Raw genomic sequence first — 20,369 nt, 5'->3', positions numbered from 1 at the left:
GCAGTCCCTGTGCCCCAGGCTGCCCCTCAGCCCCCTCCCTCACGCTTCCTGCTGTTCTCCCTGCAGGAATGGTGAGGACAGCCAGGCCCTGAACGGGAAATCCTCCTGGGAGGCTGTGACACAGCGTGGGGACAGGTAAGGAGTGGGGAGGGGCTGCTCTGTGCTGCTCAACACAAGCTCTTTGCTCAGGAACAGCATCCACCTGCTCCTGGTGTCCCCCGGACGGGATCCCTCCAGCCTGGCCTGCATTCCAAGAGCATCATCTGCTGGCTGAGCTGCAGCTTGTCGGTGTTCTCCACCCTTCCTTCCCCTCCCTGCAGGACCCTGCTCTCTGCCTCAGTCCCTAAACGCTCTTGTTCATGCATTTCATTTTATTTTCCTGCTCCAGTTGCCATTCCCTGGGGAGTTTTTCCACCTGCAGGGGATGTGTTGACCCTCAGTGGCCAGTGGCTCCTGCTGATGTGGGTTCTGGGCCTCTGTGGGAAATCTGGAGGGGGTGGGGAAGTGTGGAAAGCTCTGTTGTGTGGAGGAAAACCTGAGGAACAAGGAACTGATTGGGAATTTAAAGGCTAACGGAGGTTCCCAAAGGACAGGTGACACAGGGAATTCAAAGCTGAGGGCATGGAAGGTTCTGGCCCTCCTGAGAGAGAGGGATCTGCCTCTCCTTGGTCCTGTGGAATGCACACAGGAGAATTCCAGAGAGGCTGTTGATTGTTGACTCCCTATCCCTGGAAGTGTCCAAGGCCAGGTTGGACAAGGCTTGGAGCAACCTGGGCTAGTGGAAGGTGTCCCTGCCCATGGCAGGGGTGGAACAGGATGGGCTTTAAGGTCCCAGTCTGGGATTCTGTGGTTTCTAAAATATCCCCCACATTGGCAGGGCTCCCTTTGTTCCGAGGGTGAGCCCTCTGGATATGGGGCTGCTCTGGACTGGAACAGGCAGAGCTGCCCCCGTGGCCTCCCCTGTTGTGCTTCAGGAGGTGTGGGAGGCTGGGGGTCACCAGAGGACTTTGTGGGGCACACACAGTTCATTGCTGCTCGCTCTGCACCCCCAGCAGTGACAGTCAGGCTGGAAATGTCCCCAGAGTGCCATCCCAGGCTGGAGCAAAGTCTGGAGTGCTCGAGGAAAGGTAGAGGCTGGGCCGTGGTGGGCACTGAGCTGAGAGCCACGGCCGTGTCCCCGCGTGTCCCTGCAGGAGCAGCCGCAATACAGGGCCCCCTTTGTGCCTGCCTGGGGTCACCGGGGCCACAGAGCTGCTCCTGACTGGGAGCCAGGCTCCCAGGGGAATTGGGGGATGCCTCAGGACTGAAACCACCTCAAACTGCCGAGGGAGGAACTGGCAGGGAAGGGAGGACACGGACACACAGCGTGACGGGGCTGGAGAGGGAAAGGTGGGAATAGGGTCGGGCTGGGGGAGCCCTGGAGGAGAGAAGGCTCCAGGGAGACCTGAGAGCCCCTTGCAGGGCCTAAAGGGGCTCCAGGAGAGCTGGAGAGGGACTTGGGACAAGGGCCTGGAGGGACAGGACACAGGGAATGGCTTCCCACTGCCAGAGGGTGAGATGGGATATTGGGAAGGAATTGTTGGTTGTGTGGGTGGGGAGGTGCTGGAATGGATTTCCCAGGGAAGCTGTGGCTGCCCCATCCCTGGAAGTGTCCAAGGCCAGGTTGGAGGGGGATTGGAGCACCCTGAGCTACTGGAAGGTGTCCCTGGCCATGGCAGGGGGTGGAACTGGATGTGCTTTAAGGTCCTTCCAACCCAAACCATTCCGTGATCCATAAGTTGCAGTCAGGCCCTCTGTGCTCAGATGGTTGACCCTCCTATCCTGATATACAGATTTAGCCCCATTTTGGGCTCCTCTCAACTAAATATCAGCACATTATTGTGGAATGATCCATCAGAAATGCTGACAGGTCACGTTTTCACTGGAATTTTCCTTTTTCTAGTGACAAAGCTCTGAAGGAAAAGCCTGAGCCCTTCCCATGGGATGAGGCCCCCAGAGCCACCGTGGCTTCCACGAATGGAAGGTAAAGTCCTCCCATCTCCTCCTGAGATTCCTTTAGTGGGTGTTGTGCAAATCAGCAACTGCTGCTCTGGAGCTGTCTGGAATCTCTGGATATTTGCTGGTGGAAAAACACATTCAATGTGGGCTTTGCAGAACTGCAGCAGTTTCTCTAAATTTCATTTAAGGGAGGGAATAAAGAAAACACTGCCCTCTTCAATCAAATTGTGGGATATTTTTTCCTTTTTACTTTCAATAATACAAAAAAAAAAAATCCAGGTTTATTCCCAAATGTAAACCAGTTGTGGAATGGATTTTATTTCTGGTTTTAACAGTACAGAGAGGTTCACACTCAATGTCTCTCTCAGCCTCCAGCCTCCACCTCTTTATTTACTTTTGCAACAAGTACTTTTATCAAATTTGTACTTCCCAGGCATTGAATTCCCCAAAGTTTCTTGCCATTTTCCCTGTGGACAGGGACATCCCTGGGAAGTTTAGGGATTCCCTCCTTTCTTTTACGAAATGCATGGGAAAATCATTGTACAACATTCCCCAAAGCTGCTTCCTGAAGTTGTGTCTCTCCTTTGCAGCTTCCCTGAGCACGCAGAAGCCAACAATGGGTTTTACCCACCCAAGTAAGTGTCAAATAAATGTAAAATTCGCTTTTTCTCCTTGATTTTAGAGTGAGGAGGGTCTTCTCCTGACCCAGCACTGACAAATGTCAGGGCACTAAAGAGGGGTGGGCCTGACCCACCCTCTCAGATTGGACTGAGACCCTCCAGCTGCTTTCCTGACACGGGGATGGGTTGGTTGGATTTATGGCTCAGCCCTTCAGGAATTTCCCTGAGCTGAGCAGGAAGAAAAGATGTTACACTGGAGACAGGAAAATCTCCTGTTTGGTGTTTTTGCTTCTTGCTCTGTTCTCCAACTTGCTGAGCTTCCTGTTGGGACCCACCAATCTCCCCCTGTTCCAGGTCCAGCTCTGACTCCAGGGACAGACCTGGGGATGCTGCGGACGAGCTGCTCCATCACTACGAGCTCCCTCCTGCCCTGGATGTTGGAAGGTCTGACCCTGCACCCTTAGGGCCTGGGCATGGCACTGGATCTGCTCCCAGAGGGAAGCTGGGGTGGGAATAAATAACTTGTCAGGAGTAGAGTTGGAAGCAGAATCCACATTGGGCAACAAAGCAGCTGGAAACGGGAAATCCCGTGTGGATAAACAGTGGGAACAGAGTCTTTCTGTTCACTGTTACATGACTTCTTCCCAGAGAAGCAGCCTGGGAATTCTGGAAGGATTCCTTCCTGGAAAGGGCTGTCAGGCATTGGAACTGCCCAGGGAGGTGGTGGATCCCCATCCCTGGAGGTGTCCCAGGAAGGCCTGGACGTGACACTCAGTGCTCTGGGCTGGGGGACAAGGTGGGGGTTGGGCACAGGGGGACTGGATGGTCCTGGAGGGCTTTTCCAACCTCAGTGATCCTGGGATTCTGGGAGCAGTGCTTTTAGCACTGATCTCAAAGGTGTCTCCATCCCACAGGATTTTGGAGCATCTCCTCCCCTGACACTGTCGGAGGCAGGGCAGAGTTGCTGCTGTTGTCAGCAAACACTGTTTTCCCTGGAGCTGCTTTTCTCACTTATTTGTCCATTATTTTGGGACTTGACTCCATGGATTGGCTCATCAAAGCTCTTGAGCTGAGCAAATTTCAAGGACAGGGCTTGGAGCAATCTGGGACAGTGGAAGGTGTCCCTGCCCGTGGCAGGGGGTGGGACTGGATGAGCTTTAAGGTCCTTCCCAACCCAAACCAGTCCCTGATTCCATGTTCCACCAACAGCCTCTCTTCTTCTGGATTAGGGAGAGTGAAAATGGGGCTTTCTGGAGGAAAATCAGTTCCCTGAGACAATTCCTTCCTGTTTTCTGGGCTGATAAAACTGCAGTGTTGTGATTCCATACAAACCCCCCTCGAAGCCTCTGGAAAGTTGTCAAGCTGGAAACTCCTTGGTTTTTTGGACAGGTCCAGCTTGCAGCCTGATGTCCCTTTTCCTCCCACTGAGAGAGCCCCTGTGCACAGAGAGGACACGGAATATTCCTTTAAAAGGTAGGAGTGGGGTGAATTTAGTGGGTTTGTGAGGAATACTGAGGATTAAGGGAAACCTGAATGGGCAGGCACAGAAAGAGGCTCCTTCTCCCAGCTTTTGCCCCGAGGATGGAGGCAACTGAGGTGTAAATCCCTCTCCATCTCCTATGACACGAGCCCCAGCCTCCAGACTTTTCCTCCTCTTGGTGGGGTTCAGTCAGTCCCTTTTTATTCCCTGATAATCCAGTGGAATGTTCAGGGATGCTGGAGTGGCAGCAGGGATAGATGGAAGCAGCTGGAATATATGGAAACGCAACTGTTGTGATGGAAAGAAGGTCCTGGTGGAGGTTGGCACAAGCCCTGCCTGGTGAGCAGAGTATCCTCCAGTGCCAGTTTTTAGGGATGTGATGGGCCTTTCTGGTTGGCAGGTCTGTCCTGGGGTACGAGGAGAGGAGCAGCTCCACCAGTCCTGAGGGCCCAGCACAGCTCCAGCCCCACTGGAACGAGTAAGGACTGGGATGACTGGGGTGTTGGCTCTTCTGGGATGTTGGGAATAGCTCTGGCCTGGTGGCTCCTGTCCTGGGAATGGGTGTCTTCCCCCCCACCCCAGCAGGGATTTTCTCCAGTGCCTTAATCATGGATCTTTATTTTAGGTTTTCAGGCTCAACCAGCCTCACTGAGAGGGGCCAAGGACCTGCTGGCCATGGTGCCCACCCAGAGCTGCCCAGGGCACAGGAACCCACAGCCCATGAGCCTGGCATGGTCGGGTAAGGAACTGGATAATCCCCCCTGCCTTTTCCTGTAGGATGAGGGTTCATTCCTTGCGTGTCTTCCCCCACGTACACACACTCACAAAATCCTCTCCCAGGCTTCTCTTTTTAAAATCTTCTCCCAGGCTCCTCTTTTCATGGAATCGTGGAATTGTTACGGTGGGAAAAAACCTCTAAAGTCACCGAGTCCAGCCATCAACCAGCACCACCACCGTGGTCACCGACCCGTGGCCTCAAGTGCCACATCCACCCATTTTCTGAGCATTCCCAGGGATGGGGGCTCCACCACTGCCCTGGGCAACCCATTCTAGTGCTTTACAACCCTTTCCACGAAGAAATTTTCCCTGATGTCCAACCTAAACCTCCACTTGTGCAACGTGGGGACACTTTTGTGCCCGATTCTAGCGCTGCTTCTGCTGGGTGAACCTTTTGTCAGGGTTTTATAGGAAAACCTGGGAGAAAAGATCCTCCTTAGCTGGAGCCAGCAAACCCTGTCCAGCTGGACTGCCAGGATTTGCTGCCTAGACCTTAAATTTGGGAGCAGAGCCTGTCTCTAGGGACATGTGCCAACAGAAGCAATAAAATTTGGCATGGGGTGACACCTCTGTGGTAACCCTGGGTCTCGTTCTGAACTTCCCCAGGCAGGGCTGAGTGTCCAAATGGAAGGACTTTGAGGATTTCTTTGCTTTTGTCTGTATTTTCCCCCTAAATTTGAAAGAGTTGAGGCTTTTGGTCAAGTTGGGCTTCCTCACATGTGTCTCAGTGAGCAACGTCTTCACCCGGAGGTGTAAAGCAGAGTGTTCCTCTCCCCAGGTCCCAGGACAGCACTGGTGGGAGCAGGGACATGGACAAGGGGATGTCATTCCACGTGAGGAGCGAAGAATTCACGGAAAGAAGGCAAGAGAAAGACTGGGATTTGCTTTTCCTGATGGCAGAACACGGAGGGATTTGCTGCAGGGGGTTCTGGAGGAGGGACTGAGGGTGCTGGGGTTGGGGCTGGGAGTCCCCACGCTGGGAGGAGGGAGCTGAGGACCCAAACAAGGCCATCAAACACCCTGAGCAGACTGAAACAGAACACAGGACTGCTGGATAACCCATGATAGTTGCAACTAAACACCCAGAATTCAGGTGTCAAGTTTGGGAAGGGTAAACAGGGAACTGAAGCCCATCAGGAGCTTTATTTCTCTTTTCTTTCAGCCCTGTTTTCTAACAGGTCTGGATTTTCCCTCTGTCTTGTTTGGATTATCTGAGGACGTGGTTTCATGGTGAACATGGTGGTGGGGCTGAGTTGAGGGTGGGACTTGATGATCTTGGAGGGCTTTTCCAACCTGAACGATTCCATGATTCCATCTGGCACATTCCTATGAAGGGATATTGCACTTTTCTTGAGGCTGCATCTACATCCCACAGGAATTCTGGGCACAGTGGTGCTTCTGCAGACTCTAAAGGGTCTCCTGTCTTGGCAGGTCCAGCTCTGGACCTGGAGGAAGCAGCACCCCTGCTCCAGAGACCCCACGTGCCGACGAGTCGGAGCCACGCCGGGACAGGTGGGGAGTCAGGGAACCAGGATAGTGCCTCCCACCCCCAGAGTTCTCCTGCTGCCCTGTCCAAAGGCATCACAAATGTTCATTTCTTGGCTTAGTGAATTCCCAAACCAACATAAACTGCCAGGGCCACCTTTGCCCCCTCATCCCAGACCCTCAGCTCTGCAGGGATTTCACACAGGAGTTGTTGCAGCTGAACATCAGAAGGATGTGGAGCTGCTGGAGGAGTCCAGAGGAGGCCATGGAGATGCTCCAAGGGCTGGAGCCTCTCTGCTCTGGAGCTAGGCTGGGAGAGCTGGGGGTGTTCACCGGGAGAAGAGAAGGCTCCAGGGAGAGCTGAGAGCCCCTTGCAGGGCCTAAAGGGGCTCCAGGAGAGCTGGAGAGGGACTGGGGACAAGGGATGGGGGGACAGGACACAGGGAATGGCTTCCCACTGCCAGAGGGCAGGGTTAGATGGGATATTGGGAAGGAATTGTTGGTTGTGAGGGTGGGGAGGTGCTGGAATGGATTTCCCAGAGAAGCTGTGGCTGCCCCATCCCTGGAAGTGTCCAAGGCCAGGTTGGGGCAACCTGGGCTGGTGGAAGGTGTCCCTGCCCACAGCAGGGGGTGGAACTGGATGATCTTTGAGGTCCCTTCCAGCACAAACCATTCTGGGATTTTAGGATTCTATAACCACCCTGTCCCTACATTTCCTCCCTCAGGGGACAGGCTCAGACACAGGTTCTGGAGCTGATGCAGCTCTTTCCTCCCCACCCAGGGTCACTCCAGCCCACGAGGATCAAACCATCCCCACCACAGATGGTCCCCAGGACTGGAGGCACAGTGAGCCTGGCCCAGGGGCAGCCAGGTACAGTGGGAATGTCCCTTTGCTTCTGCCATCAGTGGCTCCCAAACCATCGTCCTTTGCCTTTCCGGCTCCTTGATACACACCTGGATGAAGTCCTGGCCCCAGTAAATGTGCCTAATCCAATGATATTCACCAAAGGAACCTAGAAAAGAATTGTTCCCTGTGAGGGTGGGGAGGCCCTGGCACAGGTTGCCCAGAGAAGCTGTGGCTGCCCCATCCTTGGAAGTGTCCAAGGCCTGATTGGAGCAACCTGGGCTAGTGGAAGGTGTCCCTGGTGGAATGAAATGAGCTTTAAAGTCCCTCCCAACCCAAACTGCTTTGGGATTCTGTGTTTCTCTTAAAAAAATCGTGTCCCAGGTTCTCCTTCTTGCCTGTAGGAAGAGGCAGGATCCAGCCTTGGCAAACCCCCAGCCCCTGTGTGAGGGGGGCAGAGCACAGGCAGTCTTTGGCTTTATGGTCAAATTGGTTTTAATTCTTCAGCAGGTCTGACTTCAGCTCCAGAGAGAGTGTTCTCAGTGCCCATGAGAGCCAGCACCCTGTGCCCCTGTACCAGGACCCCCAGCCCTTCTTTGGGACAGCTCCCAGCCACAGGATCCCGGCCTACGTGGACAGCCAAGTGTTCAGCACCAGGAGGTGAGGGTTTGGGGATGGAGGGTTTGGGGGTGAAAGGTTTGGGCATGGAGGGTTTAAGATGCAGAGACAGGGAAAGCTGCTGGTACAGAATGGTCTGACAGAAACTCTGCTCCAGGTTGTACCATCGAGGAGTGAGAACAGGATTTTGTTCCCAGAGGGAACAGCAGTATTAAATCCTCATGGATTTGGGCCTGTCACAGGACTGTGCACCTGGGCCAAAGTACAACGTGAGGAACTTTGGGGGAGACATTCCTACCTCACCAGCAGCAGCTCTGGGCCTTGGAATTAAAATCCTCCTGAGAGCCTTGAGATCCTCCTCAACTCAGCTGGCAGGGTTGGAGACAACATTTCACAGAATCAGGGAATCATGGAGTGGTTTGGGCTGGAAACCTTAAAGCCCATCCAGTCCCACCCCCTGCCATGGGCAGGGACATCTTCCACTGGCCCAGGTTGCTCCAAACCCCATCCAACCTGGCCTTGGACACTTCCAGGGATGGGGCAGCCACAGCTCCTCTGGGCAACCTGTGCCAGGGCTTCCCCACCCTCCCAGCCAGGAATTCCTTCCCAATATCCACCTAACCCTGCCCTCACATGACCATCAGCCATGGGCTCATTTTCCCTGTGGAAAGAGCCTGAGCTGTGCCCATGGGTTAAAGCCATTCTTCTAAGGATTTCTGGCTTGGAAAAGGGAAAATGGGCAGGGCTGGCAGCACGTGGAGGGGGGGCAGTGGGAAGGAAACAGTCTTGGATATATCCGTTGGATATGTCCCGATGCTCAGGGGTTGGGTTTGGGGGCTGCTCTCCTGGCCGTGGAATGTGGGGTGTGGAGGGAATGCACCAGGGAATCATGGAATCCCTGTGGTTGGAAAAGACCTCTGAGAGCATCGACAGCCAGCAGACAGAGCCATGGTGGGCACTGCTGGGGGGGGATTCCAGGCACTACAACGTGCTCAGGGCTTTGCTCTTCCTCGCCAGACCCACCCTGGATCCCGAAGGGAGAGTTTCCGACGGTGCCAGGGGGCACGGGGAGTTCACCCCCCCGGCTGGGCGGTGAGTCAGGGGGGCATCCAAACCTTTCAAACCCCAAACCACCCCACTGCTCCCTTTGCTCATCCATTGGGATGTCCCCATTCCCCGAGCGGGCGATGCCTGTGGAGTGTGGGGGAGTTTGGGGCCCAGCAGGGACATTCAGCCAAGATCCCCAGCACTTGTGAGGATCCCTCACGTGCCCAGGGTCAGAGCCTGAGACTGCACCACTTCCTTCCCGCAGCCATGACTCCCTTCCCAGGGATCCCAGCATGTCCATGGCCCAGAGAAGCCACAGGGTGCCGTTCTACATGGACAGCCTGAACTACAACAGCACCAGGTAAACGGGCAGCTGTGGTGGTTGTGAGGGAAACTTCCATGAAATCTGGGGAAGAGAAGCCAGGAAGCAAAGCCAAGAGCTAAGAGAGAAACGGTTTCCAGGGAGTGGAAACCATTCCAGAGGCACAGACCTACTCTTAAAGCATTCCTAGCAAAAGCTGCCCAGCACAGGGCCTGGAATACATCCGTCTCTGGTCTCTGGAGGTTTCCCACCATGTGGGATGCCAGAGCAGAGGGGCAGGACGATGGAGAGCTGGTGCCTGGCCAAGAACTGGCTTTTGCTACGGGAAAAAAGAGCTCAAAGTGAAGAGAGATGTTCAGAGACAAGATCAGTGTCCCCAGAAAGTCACTGATCAAACGACTGAACTGCTCCCAGAAGGGGGCTGTTGGAAGGGCAGGAGCTATCCAGTATGGAATACCATTGCCCTGGGCTTCCTGCAGTCCCTCCTGGCAGTGCCAGCCCACCCACGTGTATGGGGCCACCACGGGGCTGAGTGTTGGATCTGGACTGGGCACTATGTTGTGGGTGTGAAGAGGAGGCACAGGATCCCTGGATAGCCTTGGAATGGCTCCAGGAAAGAGCAGCCTCCTCCCTGCAAGGCAAACAGCCCAGGTCTCATGGCTGAGCCAACGGGCCAGGCTGTTTTCCATAGTTTTGCCACCTTTCCCCTCCTGCAGCTTTTCCAAGGACTGGCCTGGGGACAGTGGTGTTGGCTTTGGCCACCACGGCCATGTGCTCCTCTCCTGCTGCACATCCCGTGCCAAATCCCTCCAGAGCTGCCTGACTCACTTGGAGTCTGTCCTTATTGGAAGATCTTGTTGTCCTTATCGATCATCTCTCCCATGGCCCTATAAATGAGACTTTTCCAAACCCCTTCTCCAGGGAAGCAGAAAAGGAGCTGGTTTGGTGCCAGTTAAGGGCTGTGATATCAACCTGCCCTCCCAGCAGCAGGGGTAGGTCCTCTCCTGCCAGCTTGGCTCCTGTGGTGGCTCACAGATTTTCCCTCTCCCACCAGGCTCCTCTCCAGTTCCAGTGAGAGGCTCTCCAGCCCCGGGTTCCATCCTGACTCCAGCACTGCCGGGTAAAGAGCCAAGGGGGCACAGAACCATCCTGGGAGGGGGGGCATCCCAGCCTTTGGCACCTGTGGCAGCAGGACCAGGGCAGTGCCCGTCCCTGTGCTGGCACTGCTGAGGCATTTCCAGTGCTGGGGCAGTTTTGGGCCCTTCACAAGAAGGACATTGAGGGGCTGGAGCGTGTGCAGGGAAGGGAACGGAGCTGGGGAAGGGGCTGGAGCAGCAGGAGCGGCTGAGGGAGCTGAGGGGGCTCAGTCTGGAGAAAAGGAGGCTCAGGGGGGACCTTCTGGCTCTGCAACCCCCTGACAGGAGGGGGGAGCCGGGGGGGATCGGGCTCTGCTTCCAGGGACAGGAGGAGATGGAACAACCTCAAGCTCCCAGGGGAGGGTTAGGTGTGATATTGGAAAAATTTCTCCATGGACAGGGTTGTCCAGCCCTGGCCCAGCTGCCCAGGGCAGGGGTGGAGTCCCTATCCCTTGGAAGTGTTCAGAAAACTTGTGGATGTGGCCCCTGGGAACATGGGTTAGTGGTGACCATGGTGGTGCTGCTGGGCTGACAGTTGGACTTGGGGATCTTTTCCAACCTTAACAATCCTGGGATTCTATCTAAAGTTATTCAGTAGCTCAGACCCATCAATATTCCACATTAGAATTGGAGATGAGAGTGTCTTGAAGAAGGAATTCTTCCCTGGGAGGGTGGTGAGGTGCTGGAATGGATTTCCCAGAGAAGCTGTGGCTGCCCCATCCCTGGAAGTGTCCAAGGCCAGGTTGGACAGGGCTTGGAGCAACCTGGGCTGGTGGAAGGTGTCCCTGCCCATGGGGTGGAACAAGATGAGCTTTAAGGTCCTTTTAGATGATCTTTAAGGGCCCTTCCAACCCAAACCATTCTGGGATTCATGTTTCTATGACACAGAAAGTGTTTTTTCCTCAGTTAAAAAAATACAAAGACGAGCTTTTCTTTCCTCAGCTGTGCCAGGGCTTAGTTTGCCCGTGTAAGGAGAGAGGATTAATTGTAGCTTTTAGGCAGCAGTGAAAATGCCCCGCGGAGAAGGAGCCTGATGAGTTCGTGTCGTGGTTGCAGGCAGAGCTGGGGGCACAGGGCAGAGCTCAGCCTGGGCACAGTTGCACGCACAGGGGGCATGGAATTCTGAAACCGGGAGCGGGGAGAGGCGGGGATATGAATATGCAAAGGGAGCAAAACCATCCCCAGACAAACCAGCGCTGGCTGAAAACCCTGGGGGTATTCCAGAGGCGGAGCAGCGCCGGGAAGCAGCGCTGTGCCAGTCGGGTTTGGTGCCCGCGGGCAGAACCGCGAGCTCTCTCCGCGCTCATTGTGTGCATAATCCTGACACGAGCTGGGAAGGACTTATCCCTGCAAAACCGGCGGATAACTGGATGAAAGGGTTACATTATGCATCCCATTCTTCCTAATTAACTTGATTTGTTTTGGTGGGGTAATTAGAGGAGTGTATTAGGTGTTCTTTAGCAGCAATGCTCGCTCTCCGGGATTTATCCCGGGACAACAGCATCCCGTCCCGTGTCCCGGCACACACACGCGTGGTCTCTCATTAGCTCCACTCTTTTCTCATGCAAATGCTTCCCGTTCTGGTTCCTTAGGAGGGGGATCCTCTTTGTGAAGGAGTACGTGAACACCGGCGGCTTTCCAGCCTCCCCCCACTACGGAAGGTACGAGGAGCGGCCGGGGACACTCGCGTGTCACCCGCGTGTCACACGCTTGTGTCACACACACGTGTCACACACTCGTGTCACACACTTGTGTCACACCCATGTGTCACACACACGTGTCACACACTCGTGTCACACACTTGTGTCACCCCCATGTCACACACTCGTGTCACACACTTGTGTCACACCCACGTGTCACACCCACGTGTCACACCCATGTGTCACACCCACGTGTCACACCCACGTCACACACTTGTGTCACACACTTGTGTCACACACTTGTGTCACACACTTGTGTCACACCCACGTGTCACACCCCCGTGTCTCACACAAACGTGTCACACACTTGTGTCACACCCACGTGTCACACACACATCACACACTTGTGTCACACCCACGTGACACACCCCCGTGTCACACCCCCATGTCACACACTTGTGTCACACCCCCGTGACACACCCCCGTGTCACACCCCCATGTCACACACTCGTGTCACACCCACGTGTCACACCCACGTGTCACACCCCCGTGTCACACACTTGTGTCACACCCCCGTGTCACACACTTGTGTCACACCCCCGTGTCACACCCACGTGTCACACACACGTGTCACACCCACGTGTCACACCCCCGTGTCACACCCCCGTGTCACACACTTGTGTCACACCCACGTGTCACACCCCCGTGTCACACACTTGTGTCACACCCCCGTGTCACACCCACGTGTCACACCCCCGTGTCACACCCCCGTGTCACACCCCCGTGTCACACCCCCGTGTCACACCCCCGTGTCACACACACGTGCCCGGCCCAGCGCGCAGCTTTGCCAGCTCACACCCCCTGCCCGGCTCCAGGGGCTGGAGCACTCGGAGTTCCGGAGTTAATTAGCCTTGTTAATTGGGGAGCAGAGTTTTGCTGGGTGAGGACCCGTTGTGACAACTCATCCCTCTGTCCCACCGCTCCCGGGGGGCAGGGAAGCTCCCCTTGGAGCAGGATGCAAACACCACCCTGCAGGTTTTTAGGCTGCATATTTGGCCACCGTGAGGCTTCACCGGGCACCTGAACATGGAAACAAAGGGTTGGGAGTGGTGAGCAAAACGTGGAGGTTGGGGGTTCTCGCTCAAAAAAAGTTATTTTTCGAGATTAAAAAAGTTAAATTAGGCCGTTTTCAAGCTTAAATCTTCAGTCTTCTGTGTTAAATCTTCAGTCTTCTGTGTTCCGCTTGAAGGTAACTGAGGGAAGCTGCTCCAGACTGGCAGGAGCGTGGCCCAGAGCAGGGTTTGGCCCGATGGAAATCATCCTTCCAGTGCTGTGGCACCAGTTAACCCCAGTTTGATGCTTCCCCGCTGGCACTGAGCCTCCCTCAGCGCTGTGCTGGCATTCCTGGGGGAGCTGATTACAGCCTGGAAATCTCCAGCCTGTCCTGGAGCTCAGCAAAGCCGCTGTCAGCAGCCCAAGATAAGCCAAATATCCAGGAAAGCCAGGCAGGGAGGGAACACTCAGCTGGGTGAGACTAGGGATGTGCTCCCTGCCTTTTCCTGCAGAATAGGGCAGGGTTTGGGAGTTCAGTGAGCAATGAAAACAGGTCCTATTTCCAGAGAACATCCAGAGGAGTGTTGCTGGTGAGTGTTTTGGAGGCAGGATTTCACAGCTTTGCTGGTCCAGCCACCGGTGCAGGATTTTGCCAGTGGAAAATATGCTCCCCCTCCTTGTGTCCCTGCTCCCAGCTCACCTAATCCTGCCTTTTCTGACTTTTTAATGAGATAACCTGTTTGGTGGGTGGTCTGATGGCTGGCAAGGGGTGGGAGCATGGGGTTGGGAATATATTGGAGAAGGGAGAGAGCAGAGGGAGCTTCCACTGCCCAAGTTTTTGGCTCTTCTCAGCCCCTTCCTGAGCTCCATTTCCCAGCTCCTGGAGTGGGACCCCCAGCACGGGCTGCCTGACCCTCTAACCAGCCCTGGAAAGGCATTTCCCTGATGGAAAGGGCAACACTAAATGATGGTGCAGGGAAAGAAACTGCTTCCTCCTGCTCCCTCCCTCCTCCAGGATGTTCCCAATGTCCCTTAGAGGTGCAGAGTTGTAATTAAAGGTGATTAAATGTCCTTCCTCGTGTCCTATGCTGACCTGCTGGGAAGGAAACTTGGGGAGCTTCTCCCCAAGGAACAGGTGCTGGGACATTCCAGATCCCTGCATTCATGGTTCATGATTCCAGCTGAGATTCTCTTCCTGTGTTTTCTCCATCTCCAGTGGCAGCCTTGTGGATCTGACTGATGTGGACAGAGCCAGCTACAGCCACCACAGTTACCTGTCCAGTGTTCCCCTGCACAGGTAGGACAGCTGGGGCTGCCTTGGGGGGCTCAGCAAACCCTGGCCCAGAAATGACTGGAAGGGTTTGATTTTTTGAGGATACTGGAGGGGGGGGTTGGTGGAACAGCAGCATGGAGGGATCTTTGGAAAATACAATGGCATTGCCTTGAAGTCAGAGAGGCCAGAGGAGGCCAGGAAGGAGATCAGAGGGATGGAGCAGCACTGCTGGGAGGAAAGGTTGAGAGAGTTGGGATTGTTCAGTCTGGAGAAGAGAAGCTTTGGGGTGACCGAATTGTGGCCTGCCAGGACCTGAAAGGAGCCTGCAAGAAAGATGGAGGGAGACTATTTCCAAGGGCCTGGAGTGACAGGACACAGGGAATGGCTTCAAACTGACAGAGAGTAGGTTTATATGGGATATTAGGAGGAAATTCTTCCCTGGGAGGGTGGGGAGGCCCTGGCACAGGTTGCCCAGAGAAGCTGTGGCTGCCCCATCCCTGGAAGTGTCCAAGGCCAGGTTGGACGGGGCTTGGAGCAACCTGGGCTGGTGGAAGGTGACCTTGCCCACGGGAGGAGGGTGGAAGGAGATGAGCTTTAAGGTTCTTCCCAACCCAAACCACTCCATGATTCTAAGACCTGTCCTGCACCCCTGGGACAGCACGTGTCCCTCTGTACTGTCACTTGCCACATGTGGGAGCTGGTTGCTCACAGGGGTTGGTAAAAGCCTCTGCCACCAGTGCTGGGACTGGAACCAGCTGGTGTTGCAGAGGAATCCGTCCTTCTGTCCTGCCCAGGTCCAGTGACCCCGTGTGCAGCTACTGCAGCCGTGAGATCCGAGACTGCCCCAAGATCATCATAGAGCACCTGAACATCCGCTGCCACGAGTACTGCTTCAGGGTAAACCCCTCTGCTGCTTCCCTGAGCTGCTGGGAACGGAGGGGGAGGGAGGATATTGGTGCAAATTCCATCCTCAGGCTTTCAGAGTGATGGATCCAGCGTGTGCCAAATCCTTGCGTCGCGTCAGGGCAAACGAAGTTGGGCAGTCCCAGGGGTTGGTTGCATCCCCACAAGTTTTTCAGGTGCTGGAATAAATGTGTGTTAGAACAAGGAGGATTCTTTATCATTAACAGCACACTCAGGACCCCCTCATGTCGCTGTCCCTGGGGCAGACTTGCTGCTTTGTGGCCTCTGTGCCCCAGCACAGGGCTGGCTGAAGCCTCAAAGCTTGCAAAGTTTACAGGGAAAGTCTGTGGGGATGGGGAGGGTGGGAGGAGGAGGGATGGGGAGGGTGGGAGGAGGAGGCCTCCCGGTCCATTTTGCTGTTCAGCCTCAAAGGTCACACCCTCAGCCCCTTACAAAACGATGCAGAGATTGTTCTCTCCCTGCTGTCATGACTGTGTGGGGCTTTGGTTGCTGTCCGACTTCCTTGTTTTCCCTTTGGCAGTGTGGAATTTGCCACAAAGCAATGGGAGATCTCCTGGATAAAATATTCATCCACCGGGACATTGTGCACTGCGACAAATGCTACGAGAAACTCTTCTAGGTGAGTTTGCAGTGCCCCTTTCTGGGGTCAGCAGGGGGTGAGAGCTCAGGGTTCCCTGACTGAAGGGCATTTAAACCCTGAGAGATCCATGCTGGGATCTTCCTGTGGCCCTTCAGTGGGAAGCAGTGACCTTGTTGCAGAATTACGCTCGAGCTGGTCCTGGGGGGTGTTAGTTGGAGCCAGAATCTTGGTGACAAACAGCTTCCCGGGGGTGACAGGCAGGGGCTGGCTCGAGTGATGGCAGAAGTGTCCCTCAGAGGTAGAGAGTCCTCCTGGGAGGTGATTAAAGGTCCCTCCCTGTGTCCTGGACTGACCTGCTGCGGGGGGTTTGGAGCTGTAACATTCCTCTGACAAGGAGCAGCACTTCGGTGGCAGGTGCAGCTACTCCTTTGTGTAAAGATCCTTTGAGAGGAAAACCTTTGGGAAAACTGGAGCTGGACACTCTGCCAACAGATCAGTGGGCTGGACATGGTTTGGTTTTGTCTGATTAGCTGGAAGGGGCAGGAGGCACCATGGCAGCTCCTGCACTGGGTTGTAGAGGCCTCCTGTCCTCCTGCTGCTGAGAGAAGGAGGAGGAGGGAAAGGGGCTCCTGCCTCACTGCTCCTTGTTCCTTGTAATGTGATGTGACTGGTGAGCCCATCCCTGCCCCACTGACCTCCATTCACCCTGCTCCATGTGCTCACCTGCTCCTTATCTGCTTCCAGGGTTCTGCAGAGCTGGGAAGGCAGCCCCTGGAAGTCCACAGCAGCATTGGAATATAGCTGGCAGCTCCTGACTGGCCAAGATAGCAGAATTCCTGCTCCTGCTTTCCTCCAGTTCTTTCCCCTCTCGCTGCCCCCTGGCAATGAGTGAGTGTAACACCCTGTCACTGTCACCTGCACGGAGACAACGATGGGAATGAGACAAGGCAGCCTCATCCTCAAAGATCTGGTTTTCCAAAGGTCTGGGAGTCAGGCAGAGCTCCTCAGGTTTATGGTAGCTCATTGCCACGGGCCTTTCCTGCTTCTATTTTTCCTTCTTTCCCATGTGCAGCCGGGCTGTGGGAGCTGGCACATGAGCACCGGGAGCCTTCAACACTAAATTTGGATTCTTGGGAAGGGTTTGAATTTAGTTCTTAGCAAAAGCCTATTTCTACTTCTTTCACCCCCAAATTCAGCCTAGGAATAGCTTCTGCCTGATTTCCATTTGCTTTCCATGGGATTCCAGGAGCACTGGCAGACTGGCTCTACTCTAATTGTGTGTCAGCTTTAATTCCTCTTCCGCCTCCTCAAGTGCTGCCTGTTTGGGAAGATAACACTGTCCTTCCCCTGCTCCTTTAACCCAGCTCTGAGGGCAGGTGTCTCACGTGCCAGAGAAGGGGCATCTCCATTCCCTCTCCCAAAAAGAGCTCCACTGAAATCCCAGTGTCCCCCCACTCCTCCCAAGGCTTTGCCCAGTGCCCCTCATCGCTGTGAATTATTTACAGCACAAATGCTCACTCACAGAAATCAGAATTGTGTCCTTTTAGCTCTTAATTCAGAAGCTGGGAATGCTGGATGCCAAATCCTGAAAGTCAGCCTCTGTGTTTTAAAAGCGTCCAGACCTCCTGTTTTCCCGTGGGAAGCATCGGGAAGCAGAGAATCCCAGAATGGTTTGGGTGGGAAGGGACCTTAAAGCCCATCCAGTTCCACCCCCTGCCAGGGGCAGGGACACCTTCCACTAGCCCAGGTGGACACCAGACCTGACCTTGGACACTTCCAGGGATGGGGCAGCCACAGCTTCTCTGGGCAACCTGTGCCAGGGCGTCCCCACCCTCCCAGGGAAGAATGTGTGGAAACCACATCCAGAAGTTCCTTACTGGGACCAGTCCCGGTGGTGGGGGTGGACTGGTGCAGCCCCTGCTCCGCCAGGGCTGGGGGGGGATTGTTTAAAGTACCAAAGCAGAAGATAAGCTGCAGAAGGAATGTGTTCCTGGATGGTTCCAGTGTTCCTGACAGCCTTACAAGGAGCAGGAGCTGCCCATGTTCCGCAGTCTCCCCCCAGCTCCGCGTCTCCTCTGGGAATTGTCTCCCCTCAGCGTTCAGCTCTAATAAACAGCCTCAGCTCTCGTGTCCCTCCCTGCCCTGTGTCTCGTGTCACATCTCCTGTCGGTGCCCTCCGAGCTCATGGGCTGTGCCATTTGTGCTCCTTGGTGGCCCATCCCTGAAGTCAGCCAAGGCTCTGCTGGAGGAGCAGCAGGAGCGCCAGGCAGGACGTCCTCAAAGCTGGGCTGGGCTCGGCAAGTATGGGCTGCTCTTCTCCACAAATTTCAGTTGGTTGGTTGTCCTAAAAACCTGGGATTTCCTGGGGAAAGGGAGCCCTGATCCCCAGTGCTCTGTGTTTGGGAGCAGCTGGGGGGGCTCAGCCTGGAGAAAAGGAGGCTCAGGGGGGACCTTCTGGCTCTGCAAGTCCCTGAAAGGAGGGGGGATGTGAGGGGGGCCGGGCTCTGCTCCCAGGGAACAAGGGACAGGAGGAGAGGGAACGGCCTCAGGCTGTGCCAGGACAGGTTTAGGTTGTATGTTGGGAAAATTCCTTCACAAAAACATTGTCCAACCCTGGCACAACTGCCCAGGGCAGGGGTGGAGTTCCCATCCATCCCTGGAGGGATTTAACAGCCCTGTGGATGTGACACTTGGGGACACAGGTCAGTGGTGGCCTTGGCAGTGCTGGGGAAGGGTTGGACTCGATGGTCTTGGAGGGCTTTTCCAGCCTTTACAGCTCCATAATTTACGATCCTCAGTGGGCCCTGAGCTGAGAAATCCTCCCTGTGCCCACCAAGGGCTCTGGATTGCTGGTCCAGGGGGTCCTCCTTGTCCTTTCCTCACACATTTCCTGGGATCAAGCTCAGAACTGTCATCCATAACCGTGTGCAGCATCACAAAGGATTCAAGGGGTGTTTTTCCCCCCTTAACAACCTGTATCACCCAAAAGGAACCTCCAGCAACCCTTAAATGTCATGCTTCGTAATTTGTTTTGGCCTGAACTTTGGAAAAATTACTCCCCTACCCCTTATGAACAAAAAAGAAGTTACTTTGATTTAAAGAGAGAAATCTTCCCATTTCCTGGTATCCCCATGTATCTGTGGAGAAGGGTCACCTGCACACAGATTTCTCCTACATGACATATTTTCTTTCACAGAAAGATCTTATTTCACTCAGGATCCTGCTGCTTGTGGGGACAAACCCTGACTAGTTTACTTCACATGAACTCAAATATATATAGTAATAATAAATATATAATAATAATAATAATATAATATAATACAAATTATTACAAAGTAACTTATTCTTTATTAATATATTAACATAACAACTAATAAGATACTTTATTATAAATTAACTTATAATAATTTATTATTTATTAAGAAATAATAATATATAAATAAAATGTAAGTAAAATAAATACATAAATGAATGGCTATGAAACGTGCTGCCAGTGACTGAACAGAGATGGAGGCAAACCCCAGCTGATACCACAGCCACTGTGTGGTGGCACAGGGCACCCTGCTCCCAGAGATCCCGTTTTCTGCACAGTTCCAGGCCTTCCCAGAACACCTGAAAATTAACAGAACGACAAAATCATCTCAGGACCAGCAAAAACCTTGACAAGTGCCAGGGCTGGACTGGGTGTTGGGGCCGACTGGTACAAATAAAACAGATTCTGCTCACAGCCCTTGGCCTTGGTGGCTGCAAAACATCCAGTGCTGCTTATCAAAAGGTGCCAGAGGGTGTGTTGGGGAGGAAGATGTCGGAAGAATGATGGTGTTTTTATTGTTGCCTGATGAAACAGTGCCCTGAAGAGCCCTTACACTCCCCGGGGCTTCGGGAGATCCCGGCCAAGCTTTATTTTGTGTCTTTTTCCGCATCAATGCACGGGGAGAGACCCTTTCCTTCTCACTCAGCCCTCTGCCTTGCCCCTCATTCATTCCCTTTCCCCTCCTCACTCTCCCCTTCCCGCCTCTCACTCCCCCATTTTCCTCCCTTGCCCCTTTTCCCCTCACTTGCTCCCTTTTCCCCCTCACTCTCCACTTTTCCCTCTCACCGCCTGTCCCCCACTTGCTTTTTCCCAACTTGTCCCTTTCCCCCTCATCCTCTTCCCCCTCACTCCCCTTTTTCTCCTTCACTCGTCCCTCTTCCCCTCATTTGCCCCTTTTCTCCTCACTCACCCCCTTTCCCCCCCCAGCTGCTCCATTACCCTCTAAATCCCCTTTCCCCCTCACTGCCCCTTTCACCCCCTCACCTCATCCTGCACCTCCTTTCCCCCATCACTCTCCCCTTTCCCCCTCCCTCCCTTTTCCCTTCATTCACCCCTTTTACCCTCTCTCACCCCCATGTCCCCCTTACTCACCCCTTCCCCCTCACTCCCTTTTCCCCTCACTCACCCCCTTTCCCTCCTCACTCACCCCATATCCCCATCACCCCCATCTTTCACCCTCTCACCCCCATTCCCCCCTCAGGACCATCCACTCACTCCCCCCCATTCCCCCGTCACTCCCCCACATTTTCCCCCAGGAC

General features: G+C 54.4%; 1 protein-coding gene across 4 annotated transcripts in view; it reads left to right on the top strand.

The window, feature by feature from the left end:
* The window catches only part of ZNF185 (zinc finger protein 185 (LIM domain)), a 44,047-nt gene extending 26,498 nt beyond the window's left edge, over positions 1–17,549 (top strand). The window contains exons 14-32 of one of the 4 annotated variants that reach the window (XM_017814537.1): positions 67–135; positions 1,943–2,023; positions 2,589–2,633; positions 2,973–3,062; positions 4,008–4,091; positions 4,499–4,576; positions 4,724–4,837; positions 5,654–5,737; positions 6,307–6,387; positions 7,142–7,231; positions 7,715–7,864; positions 8,840–8,914; positions 9,135–9,230; positions 10,246–10,311; positions 11,920–11,988; positions 14,237–14,317; positions 15,088–15,190; positions 15,738–15,836; positions 16,542–17,549. In XM_017814537.1, the coding sequence (XP_017670026.1) occupies positions 67–135; positions 1,943–2,023; positions 2,589–2,633; positions 2,973–3,062; positions 4,008–4,091; positions 4,499–4,576; positions 4,724–4,837; positions 5,654–5,737; positions 6,307–6,387; positions 7,142–7,231; positions 7,715–7,864; positions 8,840–8,914; positions 9,135–9,230; positions 10,246–10,311; positions 11,920–11,988; positions 14,237–14,317; positions 15,088–15,190; positions 15,738–15,836 (1,555 nt within the window). In that variant the 3' untranslated portion in view covers positions 16,542–17,549. Of the gene's footprint in view, positions 1–66; positions 136–1,942; positions 2,024–2,588; positions 2,634–2,972; positions 3,063–4,007; positions 4,092–4,498; positions 4,577–4,723; positions 4,838–5,653; positions 5,738–6,306; positions 6,388–7,141; positions 7,232–7,711; positions 7,865–8,839; positions 8,915–9,134; positions 9,231–10,245; positions 10,312–11,919; positions 11,989–14,236; positions 14,318–15,087; positions 15,191–15,737; positions 15,837–16,541 lie in introns of all 4 variants that reach the window. The other 3 variants (XM_017814531.1, XM_017814548.1, XM_017814553.1) reach the window with 3 other exon arrangements.
* Positions 17,550–20,369: the final 2,820 nt, after the last annotated feature.

This window comes from Lepidothrix coronata, unplaced genomic scaffold (assembly GCF_001604755.1).
Source record: "Lepidothrix coronata isolate B3197 unplaced genomic scaffold, Lepidothrix_coronata-1.0 Scaffold2, whole genome shotgun sequence".
Taxonomy (NCBI): Eukaryota; Metazoa; Chordata; class Aves; order Passeriformes; family Pipridae; genus Lepidothrix; species Lepidothrix coronata.
The sequence above is the reverse complement of the archived record's forward strand: the minus strand, read 5'-3'. Positions and strand labels throughout refer to the sequence as shown.